Source organism: Microtus oregoni, unplaced genomic scaffold (genome assembly GCF_018167655.1).
Source record: "Microtus oregoni isolate MIOR12 unplaced genomic scaffold, Mior012 000002F_ref0000024, whole genome shotgun sequence".
Lineage (NCBI taxonomy): Eukaryota > Metazoa > Chordata > Mammalia > Rodentia > Cricetidae > Microtus > Microtus oregoni.
Window position 1 is genome coordinate 55,833,463 of NW_024543061.1, and position 20,470 is coordinate 55,853,932.

Sequence of the window (20,470 nt, forward strand, 5' to 3'; positions counted from 1 at the left end):
ACGGGAGCTGGAGTTACAGGTGGCTGTGAGTCATCGTGTCAATGCTGAGAACTGAACCCAGATCCTCTGCAGAAGCCACAAGTGCTCTTACCTGCTGAGCCACCTCTGCAGCCACATTTTGTCTGCATGTATACATGTGCATGTTTATGTATGCATGTGGGGAGGCCAGTAATGCCAGGTGTCTTCCTCAATTGCTATGCTATACTTTTCCCCTTTTTAAAATTTATTTTCTGATGAGCTAGAGAGATGGCTCCGTGTTTAAGAATATTTATTACTCTTCTAGGGGACCCGAGTTCAATTCCCAGCACCACGTAAGGTGGCTCATGAATACATGAGGATCCAATACCTCTAGCCTCCTCAGAAACACACACACACACACACACACACACACACACACTTAAAAATAAATCTTTTTTTTTTTTGACAGGGTTTCACAGTAGCTATAGAGCCTGTCCTAGAACTCACTCTGTAGATAGACCATGCTGGCCTCAAACTCATAGATCCATCTGTCTCTGCCTCTCACGTGCTGGGATTAAAGGCATGCACCACCACTGCCTGACCTAAAAATAAATCTTAAAAAAATTTTCTTCCCTGCATGTGTGTCAGAGATGCCTGTAGAGGACAGAAAAGGGTGTCGGATCCTCTGAAACTGGAGTTACAGATGGTTGCGAGCTGTCATGTGGGTGCTGGGAACCAAACGCAATTCCTAGAACAAGCAGCCAGTGCTCTTAACCACTGAGTCATCTCTCCATCCCCAAGGTTATTATGGAAAGGCTCAGTCTCTTGGGATGGAGACTACTTGCCATGGCAATTGTGAGTTCTAAAGCAGTGTTTTAGAAATAGGACTGTTTAGCGGACTGTTTTTAGACCTGTGAAGCCAAGAGAGGTGGTACCTGGTGAAACAGCACCAAGAGCTACACTGTGGCAGCTAAGGCACTGACTGAAACACCATTCAAACAAGTTGGCTCTGAACCCAGTCTCGGTCACTTCACTGAGTGGCTTTGAGTGTGAATTACTGAACAGCTGAGTCTTAGTTCCTCAACCGCCAGGTTAGAATAAACCAGCTCTTGCCTTACAGGGCTGCTGTGAGGGTTAACATGGGAAGCCTTTGAAACGCTAAGCACTCACCAGGCTCACTGCTCTTTTTCATTTGTTTTGCGAGACAGGATCTTTCTGGGTTACCCTGTCCTCAAACTCACTCTGTAGACCAGACTGGCCTCAAATTTATAGGGTTCTGCCTGCTTCTGTCTCCCAAATGCTGGGATTAAAGGTGTGCGCCACCACCACCCAGCTTCAGTAGTAGATCCTGATGGCATGTTTAGTGGCTGGACTACAGAGGACAGGGACTCTGCCCCACTGAAGCACAGGCTAAGGACAGCAGGCACACAGCTGCAGAATGAAGGAATGGGATCTTATTACCATGGTTTCACCCAAACGCCTGCCCTTCTCTACAGCGAGTGTGGATGATAGTCTCTAGAATAAGCAGTATACATCTAGGGTTGTAATTTTAAGAGGATCACCACTGTCCAGATCAGAATGGGACAGCTTTAAGAACCACATGTCTATCCTTTTGACCCAGCTTGAGCCTCCTTTCCTTGCTTGTTGCTCCTTGAAGTTGTTGGCTGCAGCTGTTGCCAGAGAGATACCTCCATGTGGAATGAAGGGCACAACAGATGCTAAGTCACCCCAGGAGGGGACCAGGCCAGGTGCTTCAGGTGAGCCTGTTCATACCCATTCTCTCAGCTCCATTCTCTTCCGCTGGGGACCTGAGCCTCTGAACTACATTCTCCAGGCTATCTCGGTCGCCAGCTTTCCATTAAGTCTTGACCACTGGGGACACGGTGTGGGAGATGAGGCAGGAGGGAGAGAGAGGCGCCTGGCCTCACTTTGCAGCAGCAGTAATCATGGGGACTGCCAAGCAGCATTTGGCAGTGGCAGGACCCTATCCTCTTTGCCTAACTTGGCATACGGGTCTCATGCAAACTTACTTTGAACAGCATTCACGTGCGGGTAGCAGAGGCCAGGCAGGGGTATCACAAAGCTTTGATTACTCACTCACCTACCAGATCAAATACACTGGGCTCTCTAAATGGTGGCCTGTGCCTTGAGACATAGCAGGTTGGTTCTAAGTCTCTACCACTTGGTAGAGAGCCAAGTGGAAGCTAGTCTTTTAGGAGCTGGCCTCTGAAATCACGTTCAGATCTTGTTCACTGCATTCTGTTAGAAGCAAGTCACTAACGCCAGCTGATATTCAAGGAAGAGTAAGACTTCGCCCACTGGTGGGAGGAGGACCAACATTGACGCATATTTTGAAATCATCACAGGCAGTAACTTTAGCAACACAGCAGCAGGTATGGGCCTGTCGGTTCCAGCCCAGGGGTGCCAGAAGCTTCCTCGTCTTCTGCAAGTCACCCCTCTGCTCCTCTGAAGTACCATCTCTTTTGTTTATACTGGCCCCTCCAATGTTTGGGAACTAGTATTAAACACTTTCTGTCTGACACACCGGGGGAGTTTTTCTTCTCTTGACAAGACTTTGACAGATACATCTAGAAGTATCAGATATAGTCTGATACTTCTAGCAGACGCTTGAATACTGTGTGCTATGAAACACGTTAGGTGCCATCTCATTTAATTCTGACACCATCTGGAATACTGGTATGGGCTGTCAATATTATGGATGCAAAGAACTGGGGCTCCTCTGGTTGAACAGCAGGGAGACATCTGTGAGCAGGCAGAGCTGAACCTACCTCAAGTCTTTGGGTTGAGAAAGAACTTCCTGCCCAGAAGTTTTCCTCACAGGACACCTCATTTTTCATCCTTACATACCTGCTTGATGAGCTCCAACTCAGATACACATCTGCTGCAGGAATTCATGGAGGGACAGGCAGGAGTCCAGGGCAGGACGAAGGGAAGGCTCACCCGTTCACTTGTAAAACCTGCGGGTTGTATGGGAAAAGGCAGGGGACAGAAGACCAAAGGCCAGGGCCGGTGTCCCAGCTGTTACTTAGCTCTGTCGTGACCCTAAGCCATATTCTCCTCTCAGGAGATCTCAGTTCCACATCTGGAAAATGAACTTGCCCTTCCAAGCTCTACTGAGTGCACAGAAGTTACCGTGGGACAGAAAGGCTTTACCGAATATGGGACAGAAGGTGCAACCGAGCTCAGGCAGCGGATGCTGATGAGCCTGAGGGGAGGTTCCCACTGTGTCTTATAAACAGCAGGGATCCTATTAGCTTCCTATGGGGAAAAAAATCACTCATGTCATGACACAAAAAAACAATGGCAGTGACCACCACTGAAAGAAAGAAAAGGCGGGCTTACAGCACTTGCAGGAGCACTAGCGACCACCTGAAGGAGCTGTGTAACGCCATCTTGTTTCAGCGGGAAACACTGCTCAGAGACTGAACAACTTTCCTAAAGTCTTACAGTTGGTGGTGGAGCCCTGTTCAACCAAGTTTACTCAAGTGCTAAGGACACTGGTTAATTCCATCAACCTGACCCAAGTCAAGGTCATCTGGGAAGAGAAAACCTCAACTGAGAAAGTGCTTCCGTCAGACTAGGCTGCAGGCCAGCCTGTGAGGTATTTTCTCGACTGATGGGCAGTGCCACCTGTGGGCAGGCAGTCCTGGGTGCCGTGAGAAAGCAGCTGCGTAAGCCACGGGGAGTCATACAGGAAGCAGCACTCCTCCATGGCCTCTTTCAGATCCTGCTTCCGGTTCCTGTTCTGACTTCCCTGGATAATACTACAAGCTGCAATAAACCCTTTCCTCCCCAAGTTATAGAAAGCCAAGCTGAGACACTAATGCTAATTTAGGTTGGAATGGGATGAATTCTAAGGTGGAACACCTATGTTGTCAGAATTCACAACAGAATCAAACAGTCAGCAAAGAAGTACCAAGCAATGGAAACAGTCTGAGGTGGACGGAGAGGACACGAGGCTACAAAGACCCTGAGGTTTGATGGGACAGATAAGACACCTGTGGTGGATGATGTAACTGCTTGCTGGTGTCCTTCCTCCATGGTTCACACTAGTTAGCCCCTCTTCTGCTATCTGAGCTTGGGAGGAAGCTGCCTCCCGTGGTCAGGTAAGCAGCTCAGGAGTGAACTCATCAAGCTGGTTCCATCTTTTGGCCGATCAGTCATAGCAGTACCAACAGAGGATTACAGGGCTCTTGGAAAGCCAGCCCTCCTCTCTGCCTTTTAGACAGAGTCAAGTTGTTACTACAGAGCTCAGGACGGCCTTGAACCCCCTGCTCCAGCCTCCTAGAATAACAACAGGTTGACGCCACAACTGGCTAGTATGTCTGCTTTTCTGAGAGAGTTCCCAGAGAGTCTGTCTTCCCTGATGGGGATGGCCCTTGAGTTGTAGTTAGCAGTCTCCTAGTGAGGTGGGAGCACTCTTAGTAGGACGCCAACATGACAAAGGGCAGAGAGATGAGAGAAAAGCAGGTGAATTAGTTTGTCCTGTGTTTCTGGTGCCCCAACACGTCTTGTTATAGCGGGACAGAATGTCAACTTGGGCTCTACACCCAAATGTCATTCTGCTACACACTTTCATGGAGAATAAATACAAATGTAAAAAACTAATCCAGAAAACTCTTGAGACACATGTGAGCCCTTGATGGCAAAAACCAAGAGAAGGGGCTGGGGAGATGGCTCAGTGGTTAAGAGCCCTAGCTGCTCTAGCAGAGAACCCAGGTTCAGTTCCTGTCACCCACATGGTTTCCAACCTCTATAACCTAGTCCAGGAACATGACCCCCTCTTTTGGTCTCTGCAGGTACTGCACAAACATGGTACAAACATTCACATAAAACTAACAAGCAAGCAAAAAGAAAAGCCAAAAACAAAACTAACAAAAAAACCAAACCTTCAAGTCAATGATGGGGGCGGAGCACTAGGAAGAGAGGCCAGCTTATGCGGTTTATAGTCTTTCCAGGCTTCAAGTTCAAAAGCACAGTAGCACTTTTCATGACTTCGACTCTGTGTCCTCAAAGTTAGAACCCCTTCCCCAACCTGATCACAAAACACCTTTTCAGTTCTGTACATAGAAGAATTTTCTTGGGATGCAAAGTCCTTTTACATGCTTGGGTTGCACCTGAGTTAGTGTCTGACATGTGAATCAGGCATGGTGGTGCATGCCTTTAATCCTGGCACTCAGGAGGCACCCAAACTTGCAGTCTGGAAAGCCAGGCGGATCTTGGCGAGTTTGAGGCCAGACAGGACTACAAAGTAAGACACTGTCTAAAAGTAAAATACAAAACAAAGCCAAACCCTACCAAGTAAGATGCAAACCTTGGTCTCCTCAATTTCTTTTTTAATTTTTTGTTTTTTGTTTTTCGAGACAGGGTTTCTCTGTGGTTTTAGAGCCTGTCCTGGAACTAGCTCTTGTAGACCAGGCTGGTCTCGAACTCACAGAGATCTGCCTGCCTCTGCCTCCAGAGTGCTGGGATTAAAGGCGTGCACCACCACCACCCGGCTTGGTCTCCTCAATTTCAAGCAGCTAGTCAGAGTGATAAACAAAGCTCCATCAAAAAGCACGGAGTCATTTATTCATAAACTACACAACACACATAAGCAGCAAGTCAGGGTGTTTTTCTCAACCAGCCTCTCCACATTTTGTTGAGTTTCCGCGAACTGTAAATCACTGACTTCTTCATACCTGCAAGAGAAAAGAAGCATGGGTGAGAAAGCGAGTCCTGCTGAGTGGACATGTCACTGCCGGACAGTGACTGGCGGTGTCACTCTGAGCGGATGGGGCTGTGACGGGCTGACTGGGCGTCTGGAGGACCTGGAGCTGAACTTTAGCAGAGCATCCCATGCAGCTCACGGAACTAGACTCCCTCGGATAGCAAACCTTTGAGGTATGGGGTCCCGGCAGCCAGAGTTTCACAGGTCACAGAAGGGAGGAGCACCTGCACCCCAGCCAGCAGCTGGTTGCTGCAGTGCCCCACACTCCCCGTGCCCGCCCAGAACAAAGGCTGCTCTCACTAGTTCCTGCTCAGTGCACATGCTAGGCTGCTCTCGTGCCTGGGGCTCATCTCTCGCAAAGCATGTACCACCCTGTGCAGTGTTTGCAGCTGACTCTCCTGTCTCTCTGCCTAGACTGACAGCTCCCCCGGGACAGGGACCTTGTTCCCTTTCACCAGGGCAGTACCTGGTACCTAGCAACACAGAACAGGTACACAGCTGAGTCTTCTGAAGTGGCTGAGGGAGGGAGGGCTGGCCCGCACAGCCCTGACTTCATCCCAACCACAAGACCCCAGAGAAGAGGCTCGCAAGGGATGATGGGAAACATACAATGATGGTATGCTAGTGTTCTCCAGCCCTGCCAATTATTAGTTATTAGCCCTGGACGTTACTATGGATCTGACTTCCTCGTGTTATGGGTGAGGGCACTCAGTGCTTTAGGGTGTGATCTTTGAGTTGTACACGGTGATCTGTGCTGTGGTTGGAAGTGCACGCTCCTGGCTGTGGGATTGGTGAACATGTCGGCAAGGGGCACAATTCATTCCAGGAAGTGATCTTTTAAACTACCTGACCCTGTTACTTGGAAGCTGCCTCGCCTGCTTGGAACCTGTGGCTACTTACTGCAAGCAGTGACAGAGAAAGGCAGAGTTCCCAAAATCATTAGTGATGAATCTGGATGTGCTCCTGGCTTGACGTGATCTCGTTGAGAAACACAGTCTTTTCACTGCCTCCACCCCTCTTCATTTTCTCCCTGGAGCAATGACTCTGGCCGGCCTCACCCACCTGAACACTAGGGCTGGAAGATCATTACATAAGGTGCTGCTTCAAATTCCAGTGGAACCAACCAGAAGACTCAGCGCAGCAGCCCAGGTTGCTGAGTCATGGCTGGAGGCCTTCAGAAAACTTAGCAAGGAGCTAGCTTCTCAGAGTTGGAAGAGCAGGTAAATACTGAAAACAGCTGAGCCCCTGCTTAGAGCCTCCCTTGACTGAGCACACTTGCTTCTTCGGCTCCGTCAGACTGTAGCAGGGAACTGTGCTACAAAGAACACAGAGGCTCGGGTTAGGGCCCGGCAGGACGATGACGGGTGTGACGGTGACTCTCCCTTTCTGAGCCTTCCTCCAGTTTCTCATCGGTAGGATGCTAGCCTAGGCAATAGAGGGTCTGTCCACGAGACACTCTGAGCTTCTTAGAGCTGCAGGGAAGTTTGCTGTGCACTGTTTATGTGCACTTCCACCCAACGGTTCAGAGTTAGGTTTCCAGGGGCTCTGTCCATAGCCTTACCACTCTGAAAGCGCTCAATCCTGCCAGGTTTACATAGGCTCTGAGGCTTGCACAAAGTTAAGAACACACAGATTAACTTCAACAAAGGTTTTAAAAATTTCAACCAACAAGTTCATAAAACTGAAACAGGCAAAGTGTCCTTCAAATGACAGCAAGGGCTGCAAAGCGCGGGGAACAAACAGGTCGGGAACCTGACTCAGGAAGTGGGAAGCCCCATGAAGACTCTATGGAGAGGGCAGAGTGCAGCTCCAGGGTGGAGCTGTTTGTATATCCTCACATCCATCAGGACTGGGGTCCGGGGCTGCTGGGGCTACGAGGTATGTGTTTAGTGCTCGGCATGCAAGGAACTCTGGTCAAATAAACAAAGACAGATCGAAAGGAGGGAAAAAAATCCATTTAGAGCACACATTCAATTCAAAAAGAAAAAGTATCAACAAGAAGGGGCCATTAGTGCAACAAACTCTCCAGAAAACGCTCTAAGACAGGGGTGTGACTCTGCTGTTCAGGACTCTAACCTACAATTCTAATTCAAATCCACTCTTTTGAGGAGAAAGTCAATAAGACTCCAGAGGCTTGCAGTGAGTTTCCGAATGAAGACCTAGCCACATGGGAAAGGGCATCTGAGGCAGAGCTACAGCAGAATCTGACAAGCTTCAGACTTAGCTGGGTGTGGCAGTACACATCTGTACACATCTACAGTCCTAGAACTCAGGGCCCAGAGCCAGAACTGAGTTCACTGCAGCCTCAGATGCAGACCCTGCTGGAAGGGAAGGAAGGAGGAAGAGGATGGATGTTCAGGATTCAGTGATAAACACATTATTAGAAAGATGATGTAAGAAAAAAATAACGATTGGCTCCCCGGTGTTTCAGGAAAGGGCTGAGAGGCAGTGAGGTATGCTGGGATACTTTTTTAGGGACAAGACTAAACCTGTCTTATTAATTCAGCCAAATCGTTTGAAGTTGGGAGAGGGATCTGTCCCTAGAGTTAATTGATTGACCATAAAGACAGGTGGGGAAAATTAGAAAACAGTCTCCCCAGGCCCCAGCACCTCAGAGGGTGGCCCCACTGCCTCCCAAGGCGAAACTTTTTGAGTTGAGTTTGACTGTTTGCGTCCCACTCATGTGTCCCAGGTACCACCCTGGGTTCTCTTCTCTGCCTGTGCTGCCCTGGACCGGGTTCAGGCTACAGAGGTCCCTCAGCTGGCTAGCTGGCTGGCACCCTATCTGCTGGTCTCTGGCATCTGCCGCTGCTGTAGTCTTACACCGGCCAGCGGCTCCCTCTGTCTTCAAGTAGTTCTGAATGGTGAAAGCAGCTTTGGGGCCATCCTTTGTGGGGCTCTGGCCTGTCTCTCAGGCTGGTCGCTGACTTCCCCACACCAGCTTACTCACACTGCTGCAGCTCAGACAATGACACCTGGCCGAGCTGGTCTTTTGTTAGCAGAGATGTGATACCTCAAGAGCAGAGCGCTTTCTTAGGGGCACCCTGCTGGCCTCGGTTCTCTATGACCCACAAAACTTGATGAGAGCCCTGCTGCTCTGCTAGCAACGAGTCTAAGAGATGAGATCAGCTCCTAAAGCAGAAACTTCTGGAGAGAAGGAACACAATACTTCTGGACTGAAACTACAAGTGTGTCTGTTGGTGAGAATCGCCAAGGGAAGCCACGAAGACAGAGGGGTCAGGCTGCACACCACACTAGCCATGCTTCCCAAGGGGCTGGTTTCAGATGTCATAAGCCACAGCCATACACAGAGGCCAGAAGCCCCAGAGAACCACGGGGTCATCATTTTCTACAGTTTCTGCAGCCTATGAACTCCTCCAGTGCAGTGTAGGCTCCTGGGAAAGGAAAGTGGAACAAGTCATTGTTCAGGGGAAGCAGGAACCTGAAGGGCAGGTTCTGCTGGCACTGCCCTCTGCTGGCAAACAGAAGGAGTGAGCGGAAAGATTGGGGCCTGGCTCAGGTTGGAGGTTATCAGGAGGAAGGGTGGAGATTCACTGATTCTCCCCCCCCCCCCCCCAGCTCCTGTCCTATCTTCAGTATTCAAATAGAAGAAGTAGTTTTTGGGTTTATTTTGGTATGTCTCACGACAGCACTGCTATTCAGTTTTACAGAGGCTGCTTCTCTCAGTAAGATATCGCTACAACTGAAGTTACTTTTATTAAAATCAGGCACAGAATGGGACAAAATCCTTCAGTTTCTCTGTTGTTTGGATCCAAAGTGTCAAAAAGGTCTTAAGTGACAGTTTAGTTCTACCCCACAGTGTACAAGCATGGAGCAGTGAAGCCTCTCATTGGCCAAAGGAGTCCTGTAAAGAAAACAGCTTGGTTTTCCTAAAATCCCCGTCCCCAACACTCATATACAACCTGACATTGACAGAGAGAAATTCCGGCATCCAGAGGCTAAGGCGGCAGGGTCAACCTGTACTACACAGCAATACACTGTCTGGGTGTGGCTCAGTGAGAACACGTGCCCAGCATGAATGAGGCCCTGGTGCGGTGGTGCAAACCTGCTGTGTCTTAGTACACAAGAGGTAGAGACACGAGGATCAAGAGTTTGAGGTCATCCTTGGCTACACAGTAGTTTGGGGCTGGCCAGGGTTATAGGATGCCCTGTCTTAAATAAAAATATACAAATACTAGCTGGGCGGTGGTGGCGCACGCCTTTAATCCCAACACTTGGGAGGCAGAGGCAGGCGGATCTCTGTAAGTTCGAGACCAGCCTGGTTTACAAGAGCTAGTCCCAGGACAGGCTCCAAAACCACAGAGAAACCCTGTCTCGAAAAACCAAAAAAAAAAAAAAAAAAAAATACAAATACTGATAGAATATAGAACACTGATAGAACCCTACTTATCTTTCCTGGGTTTCAATAACACACCCGCTCAGAAACAGTCCAGAATCCACTACCTTACACCATTTATTATAAAGCAAATCCCAGGCATCATATTATTTTAATCCACAAATATTTTGGCATGTCTTTCTGAAGGAACAAGATTAAAAAAAAAAAAGCAAACCCAAATAACACCATTATCACAACTAAAAGCATTAAGTGTTCCTTCCAGGAAGTCCCCGCTCAAGAATCTGTAGTACTCACTCAAGGTTGATCACGGCAAGGAGCAGCCAGCAACAGACACAGCACAAATCGAGAGCCTGATTCACCCAAGCAAACAATAGCACCTCCATGTCAGCTTTGCCAGGACACACCAGCAGGAGAGCAGAATAAATGGCTACCTTAGTTAGAAAGACAAGGCTACCCACGAGTTGTAGGAGATCTTTTCTGCAGCTGACTTAGTGTTTAGGGCTGATGAAACCAGGGCAGATCTTTCCACAGACTCAGGAAGGCAATGCCATATCCTGGTAACAAATATTCCAATGGGCATGCACTGGGCTGTGGGACTCTAAGACGTGTGGCCACACCAGCTCAGGCAGTCTCACATCCAAGGAGCGGGTACAGGGTGAAAGATCACTTGGTTTGGGAGCCACTTCTGTCCCATTTCCATTGACATGCGTGTCTGTCTCCCTTTCCAGCTCAGGAGGCAAGATGGCCAAAGCCCACTTGCATATGCTGAGCAGCCAGCACAGGACAGACGCTTAACACATGGGTCTCTAACAAAAGTGACGATGCCAAGTGCTGGAAAGGGGGAGGAGGAAGTGTTCCCAAACCCTACTCATCAACAGAGCCACTTTATTTGACAAAAGTGCTGGGGATAAAAGACGAAGGAGCAGGGGCCAGGACTACAATCAGTGGGAAAAGGCTTGTATAGGATGTGACACCCAATACCCCCTACACACAGACAGACCTGCAGGCTCACAGCTAAAGCTGAGAAAACCTCCTAGAGAGCAGAGGGAAAAGACCACAAGGCTAACACATGGGAGACAAAAGAAAAAGCAACCCCTGGCCTAGGAGCCCAGCATCTGGATAAAGGACTCTGAGGAAAAAGAGAACTGAGAAAACAAATGGGGAATGAGAGACTATTCTGGTTTTCCCCACTGAGAGAATGGCCAGGAGAAGAGATCAGAACAATCACACCACAGTATCACTAGCCTCCAGAGCCCCAGAGGAAGACCACAGCATCACTAGCCTCCAGAGCCCCAGAGGAGGAGGACCACAGCATCACTAGCCTCCAGAGCCCCAGAGGAGGAGGACCACAGCATCACTAGCCTCCAGAGCCCCAGAGGAAGAGGACCACAGCATCACTAGCCTCCAGAGCCCCAGAGGAGGAGGACCACAGCATCACTAGCCTCCAGAGCCCCAGAGGAGGAGGACCACAGCATCACTAGCCTCCAGAGCCCCAGAGGAGGAGGACCACAAGCTTCCAGGGAGAACACACACGATGGATTAAGGAGCAGCGTGGCTTTGAACTTCAACAGTAGTCTGGAAAGTGAGAGAATAATTGCAGTAATTATTTCAAAATTCTGTCTCTCCCTCCCTTCTCTATTTTGCTCAAAGATAGGGTCTTGCTATGCAGACCTTGAACTGTGAGTTCCTGGGTGCTGGAATTATGGGTGGGCACCACCAGAACCAGTGACCTCAAGGTCTGAAGGGAAGTTATTTTTATTTTCTACCTGGCCTAAATGCTAACTATGTGTAAAGACAGAGAAAAAAGGTTTCAAACACAGTCTCCAAGTTCATTCTTTTCCAGGAGCCTGCTCATCAAAAGGAGTCTGTGCACAGAGAGAGTGAAAGGCACAGACCAAAGGGACCAGACAGAGACCCGCAGGGCAGCCGAGGAGGAAGAGCACACCATGTGCCTCCCCTGAGCGTCAAACCTTCAGTAGTGACTTAGCCCAAACTGCAAGTATGAGAGCAGTTCTGAGACAGGAGGGAGGACGCGAGTGGGCGCGCCTGACAGGAAGGAGGACATAGCTGGGTGGTCCAAGTACTGCCTTCAGATCACCCACGGGAGATGGCACCTAAAGCAGAAGGGCAGACGACCGGCAACATAAATCCACTGCTCCCCTCGCGGCGTCGGTGAGGGGTGCTGGGGAGGGAGCTCCCTGCACCGCGGCTTTGGCAGTGCTGCTTCACAGTATGACTTTGCTATGGAAATGTGAGGGCAAACCCCACACAGGAGCTGTTGGCGGGACTGAGGAGAGGCGCCTCAGACAGTGAGCGGCAGATGTCCAGGTCACACTGCAGTCACAGCTGTGTCTATGGCACTGCAGTATCCAGCGGGATGGGGGTGAAGTGTGAGGCCTGCACCAGCAAGCACCACCAGTCACCAGGGGAGATGCATGCGCATTCAGCCAACAGCGCTGAAGCCACTCTGGCCAGTGGGTACACAGCAGGTATACCACAGGCGCCTATTTCCAAAGCTCTTACCAGCAGTAAAGAGGCCTTTGGTGCTCTGCCTGATGCTTGAAGGTCTGACGATTGATGAGACCCCTGCAAAACAGAAAAACAAAAAGGATACCAAGAGAAGCCCAGACAGATGGCTGCCATCGTAGCAGTCTTCAAGAACCTAAAACTAAGCCGGGTGATGGTAGAGGCAGGTGGATCTCTGTGAGTTCGAGACCAGCCTGGTCTACAGAGCTAGTTCCAGGACAGGCTCCAAAGCCACAGAGAAACCCTGTCTCGAAAAACCAAACAAACAAAAAAAAAAAAAAGAAAAAAAAGAAAAAAAAAAGAATCTAAAACTAGACATTTGCAGCTATTCAACAGAACTAGTGGAGGAGTGACTGAGGAGGGTGTTAGAACAGCTGGGCATTGCGGAACCAGCTGGGGTCAGGCCCAGCTGCGTGACCACTGGCAAAGGCTGTGGGGCAACTGGGACACCTTAAAACAAGAGGCACGCCAGGAGATCCTCAAAGGTCATCTTAGGAATTTAAAGCTGCTTGTGTCTTCTAGTTCTGTGTTCCAAGATGCAGAAGAGTTAAAGAAAAGTTTCTTTTTTATCTAGGGGAAAAGTGTTCAGTGTAAAAGTAAATAAAGAGAATACGCTAAGACACAGGGTCCAAGTCTTCCATCGCCTCAGGACCGCAGCAACCCAGTGACGGCCTATCCTGGCCACACAAGAGCGAGCACATAGACACACTTAGAAACCTGGTGCAGGTTCCTGAGAGAGGGAGAGAGGAGCCAGTCTCGGGTTAGCTGTGAGTCACCCTCCAAATTCCTACTGTAAACCGCATTTCCAACCAATAAATATTTACTGAGGGAGAGCAGGAAAATGGACTCGTTTGAGACATGGGTCATTTTCAGTTTCATAATTACATCTTTCCTACTGTCCTTTGCTACCCTAGGGAGAAGTGGATCTCTCGAGAAAAGGGTGAGAGTTTTCTGTTGTCTTCACAGACAGAGCCTCACCTTGCTACAGCCTAGGTTGGTCCTGAACTCACTGTGTAGTCTAAGTGGTTATGAACTACTGGCGAGCACTGAAATCACAGGTCAGCCCCACCACCCAGATCTGAATATTCTGAAGAGCATTAGGAAGGTCCTGGGGTGAATGGGGAGAAACAGAGCCTGATAGCCCTCAGGGCGGTTGACAGAACCTGGTGTCAGTCAGAGAGAAGTTGCCGATGCCATTGGTCTCTTTCCTTCTCACACCACAGGGACAGACACATCTTTCAAACGACATCTACAAGCTACGTTCCTGAAACCTAAAGAATTGCACTTCAATCACTGAAGTGCTTTAGAGCCCAGGATCTTGAAAACCCCGAATTGTTCATGGTTTTCCTCTCCCCAGACACATTCTCTCTCTTGATCTCCTTATGCAAGGAGGAAGGAACAATGACTGCATCAGAAAGGCAGAGGCGGCTTTCCACAGCCAGCCCTTGCATAACACCATTCTCGTGGACACACCTAGCCGCACCACATTGGCACAGTCGGGGTCTTGAGCCACTTGCAGTAAGGTCTCCTCCACATCCCTGTTTCTCCCAGGAGGGTCCATGATGTGATTGATGTGCTGCTGTAAGGTTCTGGGCAATGTCATTAGCTGGGTGAACTGTCCTTCCGGGCTTTTATCTATCTGGGAAAAAGAGAGAGAGAGATGACGTCTTTGCAAATGCTCTGAAGTCTAGACACTGTCAGACACATGGCTTCTATTTAAAAATCCTGCAAACAAGAGTCTCGTGCTGTACAGGACTCCCATGCACACATCTGTATCAAATAAGGTTTTCCTTCCTCTAACATAAGCACCACCCCTCCCCAGGTGGTGTAAGAAACTGAGTATTTACATGGTCAGGATTACAGGTCCCTTTAAAAAGGACAGCCCTGGTTTTAGAATATCCCACTTCTTTGTGAGAAAAGAAGCCTCTTAAACATCTAGCCGGGCGGTGGTGGCGCACGCCTTTAATCCCAGCACTCGGGAGGCAGAGACGGATCTCTGTGAGTTCGAGGCCAGCCTGGTCTACAAAGGGAGTTCCTGGACAGGCTCCAAAGCTACAGAGAAACCCTGTCTCGAAAAACCAAAAAAAAAAAAAAAAAAATCTTTTAAAAAATTATTTTATTTTATGCATTGGTGTTTTGATTGCACATATATGTCTGTGTACCACGTGTGTACCTAGTTCCTGAAGAGCCCAGAACTGGGTGTCAGATCCCTCAGAATCAGAGTTACAGATAGAATTGAGCCACCACGGAGGTGCTGGGAATTAAACCCAGGTTCTCTGCAAGAACAGCTCTTAACCACGAAGCCATCTCTCCAGCTCCAAGAGAAACCTCTTTGGAGGATCAGTTTCTGACTTGTCTTAAACCAGCAGCTAAGGGAGGTGGGCTGCAGCTAACAAGTCCAGATCAAACGCAGGGCTCAGCGTTTCCTCCTCACTCTGAATGCTGTGAGAGGTCGTGAGTATGAGACCATGGGATCTGAATTCGTGCCCCTGCTCTGGGCGCGTCTCCCCAGCGCTGTACTTCACAAGTGACTGCAGGGACACACTGACGACAGAGGCCTGCCTCCCTCTGAGCCCTCCAGAACACAGAAGGTAAGTGGTTAACTTAGTTGTCATGACTTGTTACAAATGACTGAGTCACCCAGCTGGTTCTGCTCTAAAGTAGTCTAAATACATTAAGCTGTTCTAGGACAAAGACAGATATAAAACTATGTATTGCCTGGGGACCGGTGAATCAAAAGTTAGCCCCACTGCTGAGACCAGACCAGTTCCCTAATACAGTGTATTTTGTCTCATAGAATTAAAAATAAACAACATGAAAGCTACACGTGAGCGCAGCTGCCTGCTCCACGCAGAAGCAGCACCACCTCCTCAGCAGCACCTACAGCACGGAGGAAAAGAACAGCTTCAGGGGCAGCCTGGTGACCTGAGCCCCACCCCCAGGATCCATGTCAAGGAGAGAATCAACTCCACAAAGTCATGTGGGGCCACACTCACATCGCCATCTTGGTCCACACAGTGAGTTCCAGGTCAGCTAGGACCCAGTGAGACCCTGTCCCAAACAATAGCATCAAACAAAAAAGATGAAGGCATTCATCTGACTTGCTGTTTGGGTAGGTTGGTCAGAGGTAAAGACCTGGCATATTCCCTGTGTTGGAAGAACCCTGAGGCCCTTCAGCTCCCAGCAGCCTCACAGAGCCAGAGCCCTCAGGTGCAGAAGCACCTGACCTGAGATTGGCACTAGGAGTGCCATGAGCAAACCCCATGGAGGGACATCAGAGCTGCCACTGGAGAAGACTGGGCGGAGGCTGTCACTCTTTCCCCCTAGCCAAAGCAGTGAGAAAAAGTAAAATCACACTTCTGGAAGGAGAGATGGGTGCTATCTGTACACACAGAAAATGTGGGGTATGGTGGCCGTTTTGTGTTCCTTGATTAATCTACAGTGTTCAGCTACTTGGTCAAACACCAGCCCGGATGTTGAGAAGGCATTTTTAAGATTCAATTAACATTTAGATCAGGTGAGTATAAATACAGCTGATTACTCGCCATCATAGTGGGGCAGGCTCCTCTGTCAGCTGAAGGCTACAAGAGAAATGCCCAAGGTCCCTTGAAGCAGGTACTCTGCCTCTAGACTCAAGGCTGTGGCACCAACTCTTCCCTGTGTCTCCAGCCCACTAGCCTGCCCTACTGATCGGAAATCTGCTGCCCCCCAGATTCACGAACTAATAAGCTGGTTTCTTTCCTACCCCACCCCCAACACCCTAACAGTGCCATTTCTCTAGAAGGCCCCAGGAAAGAAAAAAGTGTTGATGGCCTCTGTCAGGTCCCCAGGAAGTCTGACCTTTACAAGAACTAAATGAATCCTAGTGGGTTACAGTGCATGACTGAGGGCTCTCGGTGTGGTGTAGGTGTGGTGATTATCTGAGGGGAGCTCAGGAGAGTCATGGCTGTGACTGACAGGGACCAATAGACTGTTCTCCATTCCTGCTGGGAAGGAGGATAAGAATCAGTTCACAGTTACTTTCAAAGAAACGAGTTATACCTTGGGGTTTGCCTCAGGGATGGACTCATGTTCACAACCCTCCTGATGAGACATTTGAAGGAAGCCAAAAACCTGGATATTCTGTATGTTATATCTGTCTACAACACCAAAGGCAGAATGTCCCTCCCTTCTTTTTCTTTAAAAAAAAAAATTACATTTCGTTATTTATGGGTATGGGCAAACATGCCACGTTGGGTGCGCAGGGGCCAGAGATAACTGGTGGAGTCAGGAGGAGATCTTTACTCTCGGAGCCATCTTGCCAGCCCAGTCAATTAAATGGCATTAATGTCACCTGGTAAGCAAACATGGTGAGAGAATAGTCACAAATGGTCTAATGAATTCATACACTGCTCTCAAAAGACTTGGCTCTACCTTAACCCCTGGGCGTGACCTAAAGGGGGTCTAAGTAAATACGCCACAGGAGCCTCTGGCTTAGCTGTCTCATTGCGGCACTATTCCTAACAGCCAGGAAACAGAACCAGGTTTGTTGTTCACAAATGAATGGATGGAGAGAGTATGGTGCAGGGCTGGGATGCAGACCCAGCATGCAGCAAGTCCCGGGTTCAAGCTCTAGCCCTCTATAAAGGGGGCACGGTGGCACATGCATGAATTCTGACTCTCGGGAGAATTGGGAACTTAGGGTCATCCTTGGTTACATAGGGAGTTGAAGTAAACAGTATGGGCCACCACTGACTGTCCAAAATAATTCAAAAGAAAAGAAAATGTGGCACAGATATACAATGGAACTGTAAAGAAAAATGAAACCATGGTAACTGCAGGAAAATGGACAGGGCAGGACATAAGGGAAATAAGGCAGCCTCTCTAGACAAGAGGAAGAAGAAGTAGGGAGGGTAACGAAACGCATTCAATCAAAAGCAGAATGGTGACTGACCGAGTGACAAAAGAGAAGAGGCCAGAGTGGCCAGGGCACTCAGAGGGTTGAGGTGTGAAGAGAACAAGTCTAAAGACGGACATGCATGAAAATATCAATGAACACGTTCCTTTCGTTAGCGTAAACAAATTAGTAACAGGAAAAAAAGATAGTTCTTGCCATCAGCCTCGTGAACTGGCCTGTAACTCTGGCTTCTTGGGGGGCTAAGGTAGAAGATTGCCAGGTTCAAGGCTTCCTGATGGTGGAGTGAGTTCAAAACCACCCAGAGCGACTTGGAAAGACTTTGCCTCAAGAAGTCCCAAGAAGGCTGGATGTAGTTCAGTGGTAGACTACTTGTCTAGGAGTGTGAGGCACAGGTTCAGTCACTACCATCCCAGGAAACATCAGTAAACAATGAACGAATAAACGAATCCTGGCTCTTCCTCTGGTCGTGTAGGCGTCAGGGCGCACAGCTCACCTCTAGTCGGCCCTGCTGCATTTTGTACACCACCTGGGGGTCCTCCTGTAATATGTTCCCGTAGAGCTCTCGGAAATGGGCTACGTTGGGCTTCACGATGTTCAAGACTTTTGCTTTTTCTTCGCCAATCACCATGCGAAAGTCACCTAGTCAAAAGAACCAGAAAAGTCAAGCTTCAAGAAGAATTCCCGTCCTGATCCACGAACAACTGGGGCTCACTGGACAGCATGGCAGGATCCCTCAGCAGAACACCTTCTTTTTAAAAATGGCCATCACAGTACACAAGGAATTTGAGAGTCTGAAGTCACAGAGTCCTGTATATCAGCTGCCGTCCAGTGATCCTCTCACATGGGGTCACCGGCCTGGCCATCAAAGCTTGTTTTTCTACTAAGGAAACCTTTGCGCTGGCAAACGTGGAAACCCCGCCTGTGGCCAGACTGTTCATAACCTGTAGCTCCAGATCTGGCGGATTCAACACCATCTCTGGCCTCTGAGAGCACTGCATGAACACAGAAGACACATGCACGCAAAACAACTCCTTCACAGAAAGCAAATCTTTAAAAATTTTAAGTGGAAAGAAATAAAGGATGCAATATGTGCAACAGGATCAATTTTGGGCAAAAAAATTACTCTGAAGGAGAAAGAGCAACTTCTACTTTCTTTACTTTTGATTTTTTGAGTCAAGGCCTCAATAAGCCCAGGCTGGCCTAGAACTTGTTATGTAGCCCGAGTTGGCCTTCAACTCTTGACCCTCCTGGTTTGCTGGGGGTTCTAGGCACATGCCACCATATCCACTGCCACAGCTTTTGAAGCTAACGAGAAGTGACTCCTCTGCCACTGAGGATGATTGGGCAGCCCTAGAGGGAAGGGCAGTAAAACGGAGCATCTGGGTAAATGCAAGAGGCTGGTGGGGTGGGGAGGGTATGCGCCTCAGGGGTAGAGCATAATCCTGGTTGGCACAAGGCTCTGGGCTACATCCTGGTGCTGCCAGGACAGAACAGTAGGGCTTCCAGGTGAAGTGCCATGACAGGGATGCGCTGAAGCCCACATGGGGCAGACAGACGCCACATTTGCTAAGGAGGCCCCTCAGGAGTAGGATGGGAGAGAACCTGTCACTCAAAAGGTCACTTCTGGGGTTAATGAGAGCACTGTGACAATTATATCAGAACCTATATTACCTTTGCCAATTCCTTTTCTTGGGGGAAGAAGGATTCTAAGAGGCTATGGCCTGCATAATGGAATTTCCTTGAGTAAACTGTTGACTTGTTGGGAAAAAGTAAAAGTGCAAAACTGTCTGCAATAGACAGAGTGCGGTGTGACCCCTACCAGGCTCATGTTGGGGTGTAGTCTTTACTGTGAGGAAAAAGGATCAAAACTATCTGAGCATGCCTTTGGAGTGACCAAGACTAGGCCGGGTCTTCATGGTGGAGTCTCCAGGACTGTATACCGGTGGCCTCATAGTAGATACTATTGGTAGGGAAAGGACAGTGGGTAGACAAAGTCCTTAGTCTAAAGTCACAACTACTGGTTACTTTTGCCTTTTTAAACTAACCACAGGACCAATGTCATTTCAGTACAATGAATATTTGGGTGCTACCAAGTATCAGAAGCCACACTGAGCCCTGAAGAGACACACAGACTCTACTCCATGCAGCAAGCAACATGCACAGGTTTCAGTGCAGGTTGTGTCTGTGTGGCTGTGTCTAAGGATTGCGGCTCAAACTGGATGTGCCGTGGCAAAAATAAAACGCCCACTTTTCAAAGTTTCTGAGCTCACATGCCAGACAATTCATCCATTTAAGGTACACGAAGCAAATGTTTTTAATATGTCTAGGCATAATGAAACCATCACAACAAACACCCCACAAAAACCCCATGCCATTAATAACCACCCACCATCTCCTGTCGCCCCTATGCAAGCCTCAGGCAGAGGCTGACTGTCTCCACAGCTTTCCCTTACCGGCTACCCAGCTCAGAACAGCCTGGAACTCATGATCCCCCTGCCTTGGCCTGTCAATTTCTGGGGTTCCATTTGTGCCCCTCCATTCCTGGATCCTCCCACCTTTAGGAACAAACCCAGGATTTATGCACGCTAGGCAACTGCTATCCTACTGAGCTGCATTCTCAGTCCTTCTGGCTCACATGGAACCACTGCCTGTGGTCTTACACAAACTTCAGCAAAATGTTTCATGATACAAGTTGTCCGTACCATGGGTCAGTCCTTAATGCCTGTTTATGGTGCTAACTCTATTGTGAAGATGTACCAATTTTATCTACCCATTTTAGTCGATGGATGTCGGGGGTTATCTCAACTTTTAGACTATTCATTATGAAGCATGTTGTGACATTCAGAGAAATTTTCAGCTAAGCGTGTTTTTATTTATCTTGAGTTACACACTTGGGAGTAGACTTAGGGTCCTGTTAACACACATTCTGGAGAAGTGCACTCTGTACCATTTTACACTCCCATCAGCAACCAGGAAGGTGCCAGTTTCCACTCATAGCACT

General features: G+C 48.8%; 1 protein-coding gene across 2 annotated transcripts in view; it reads right to left on the reverse strand.

Annotated features, from left to right (window-relative positions):
- Positions 1 to 5,469: 5,469 nt before the first annotated feature.
- Positions 5,470 to 20,470, reverse strand: part of Tamm41 (TAM41 mitochondrial translocator assembly and maintenance homolog) — a 33,189-nt gene continuing 18,188 nt past the window's right edge. Inside the window, exons 5-8 of one of the 2 annotated variants that reach the window (XM_041638725.1) lie at positions 17,963 to 18,108; positions 14,046 to 14,211; positions 12,570 to 12,632; positions 5,470 to 5,660 (exon numbers count right to left, since the gene is read on the reverse strand). In XM_041638725.1, the coding sequence (XP_041494659.1) occupies positions 5,584 to 5,660; positions 12,570 to 12,632; positions 14,046 to 14,211; positions 17,963 to 18,108 (452 nt within the window). In that variant the 3' untranslated portion in view covers positions 5,470 to 5,583. The remainder of the gene's footprint in view (positions 5,661 to 12,569; positions 12,633 to 14,045; positions 14,212 to 17,962; positions 18,109 to 20,470) is intronic. The other variant, XM_041638735.1, reaches the window with a different exon arrangement.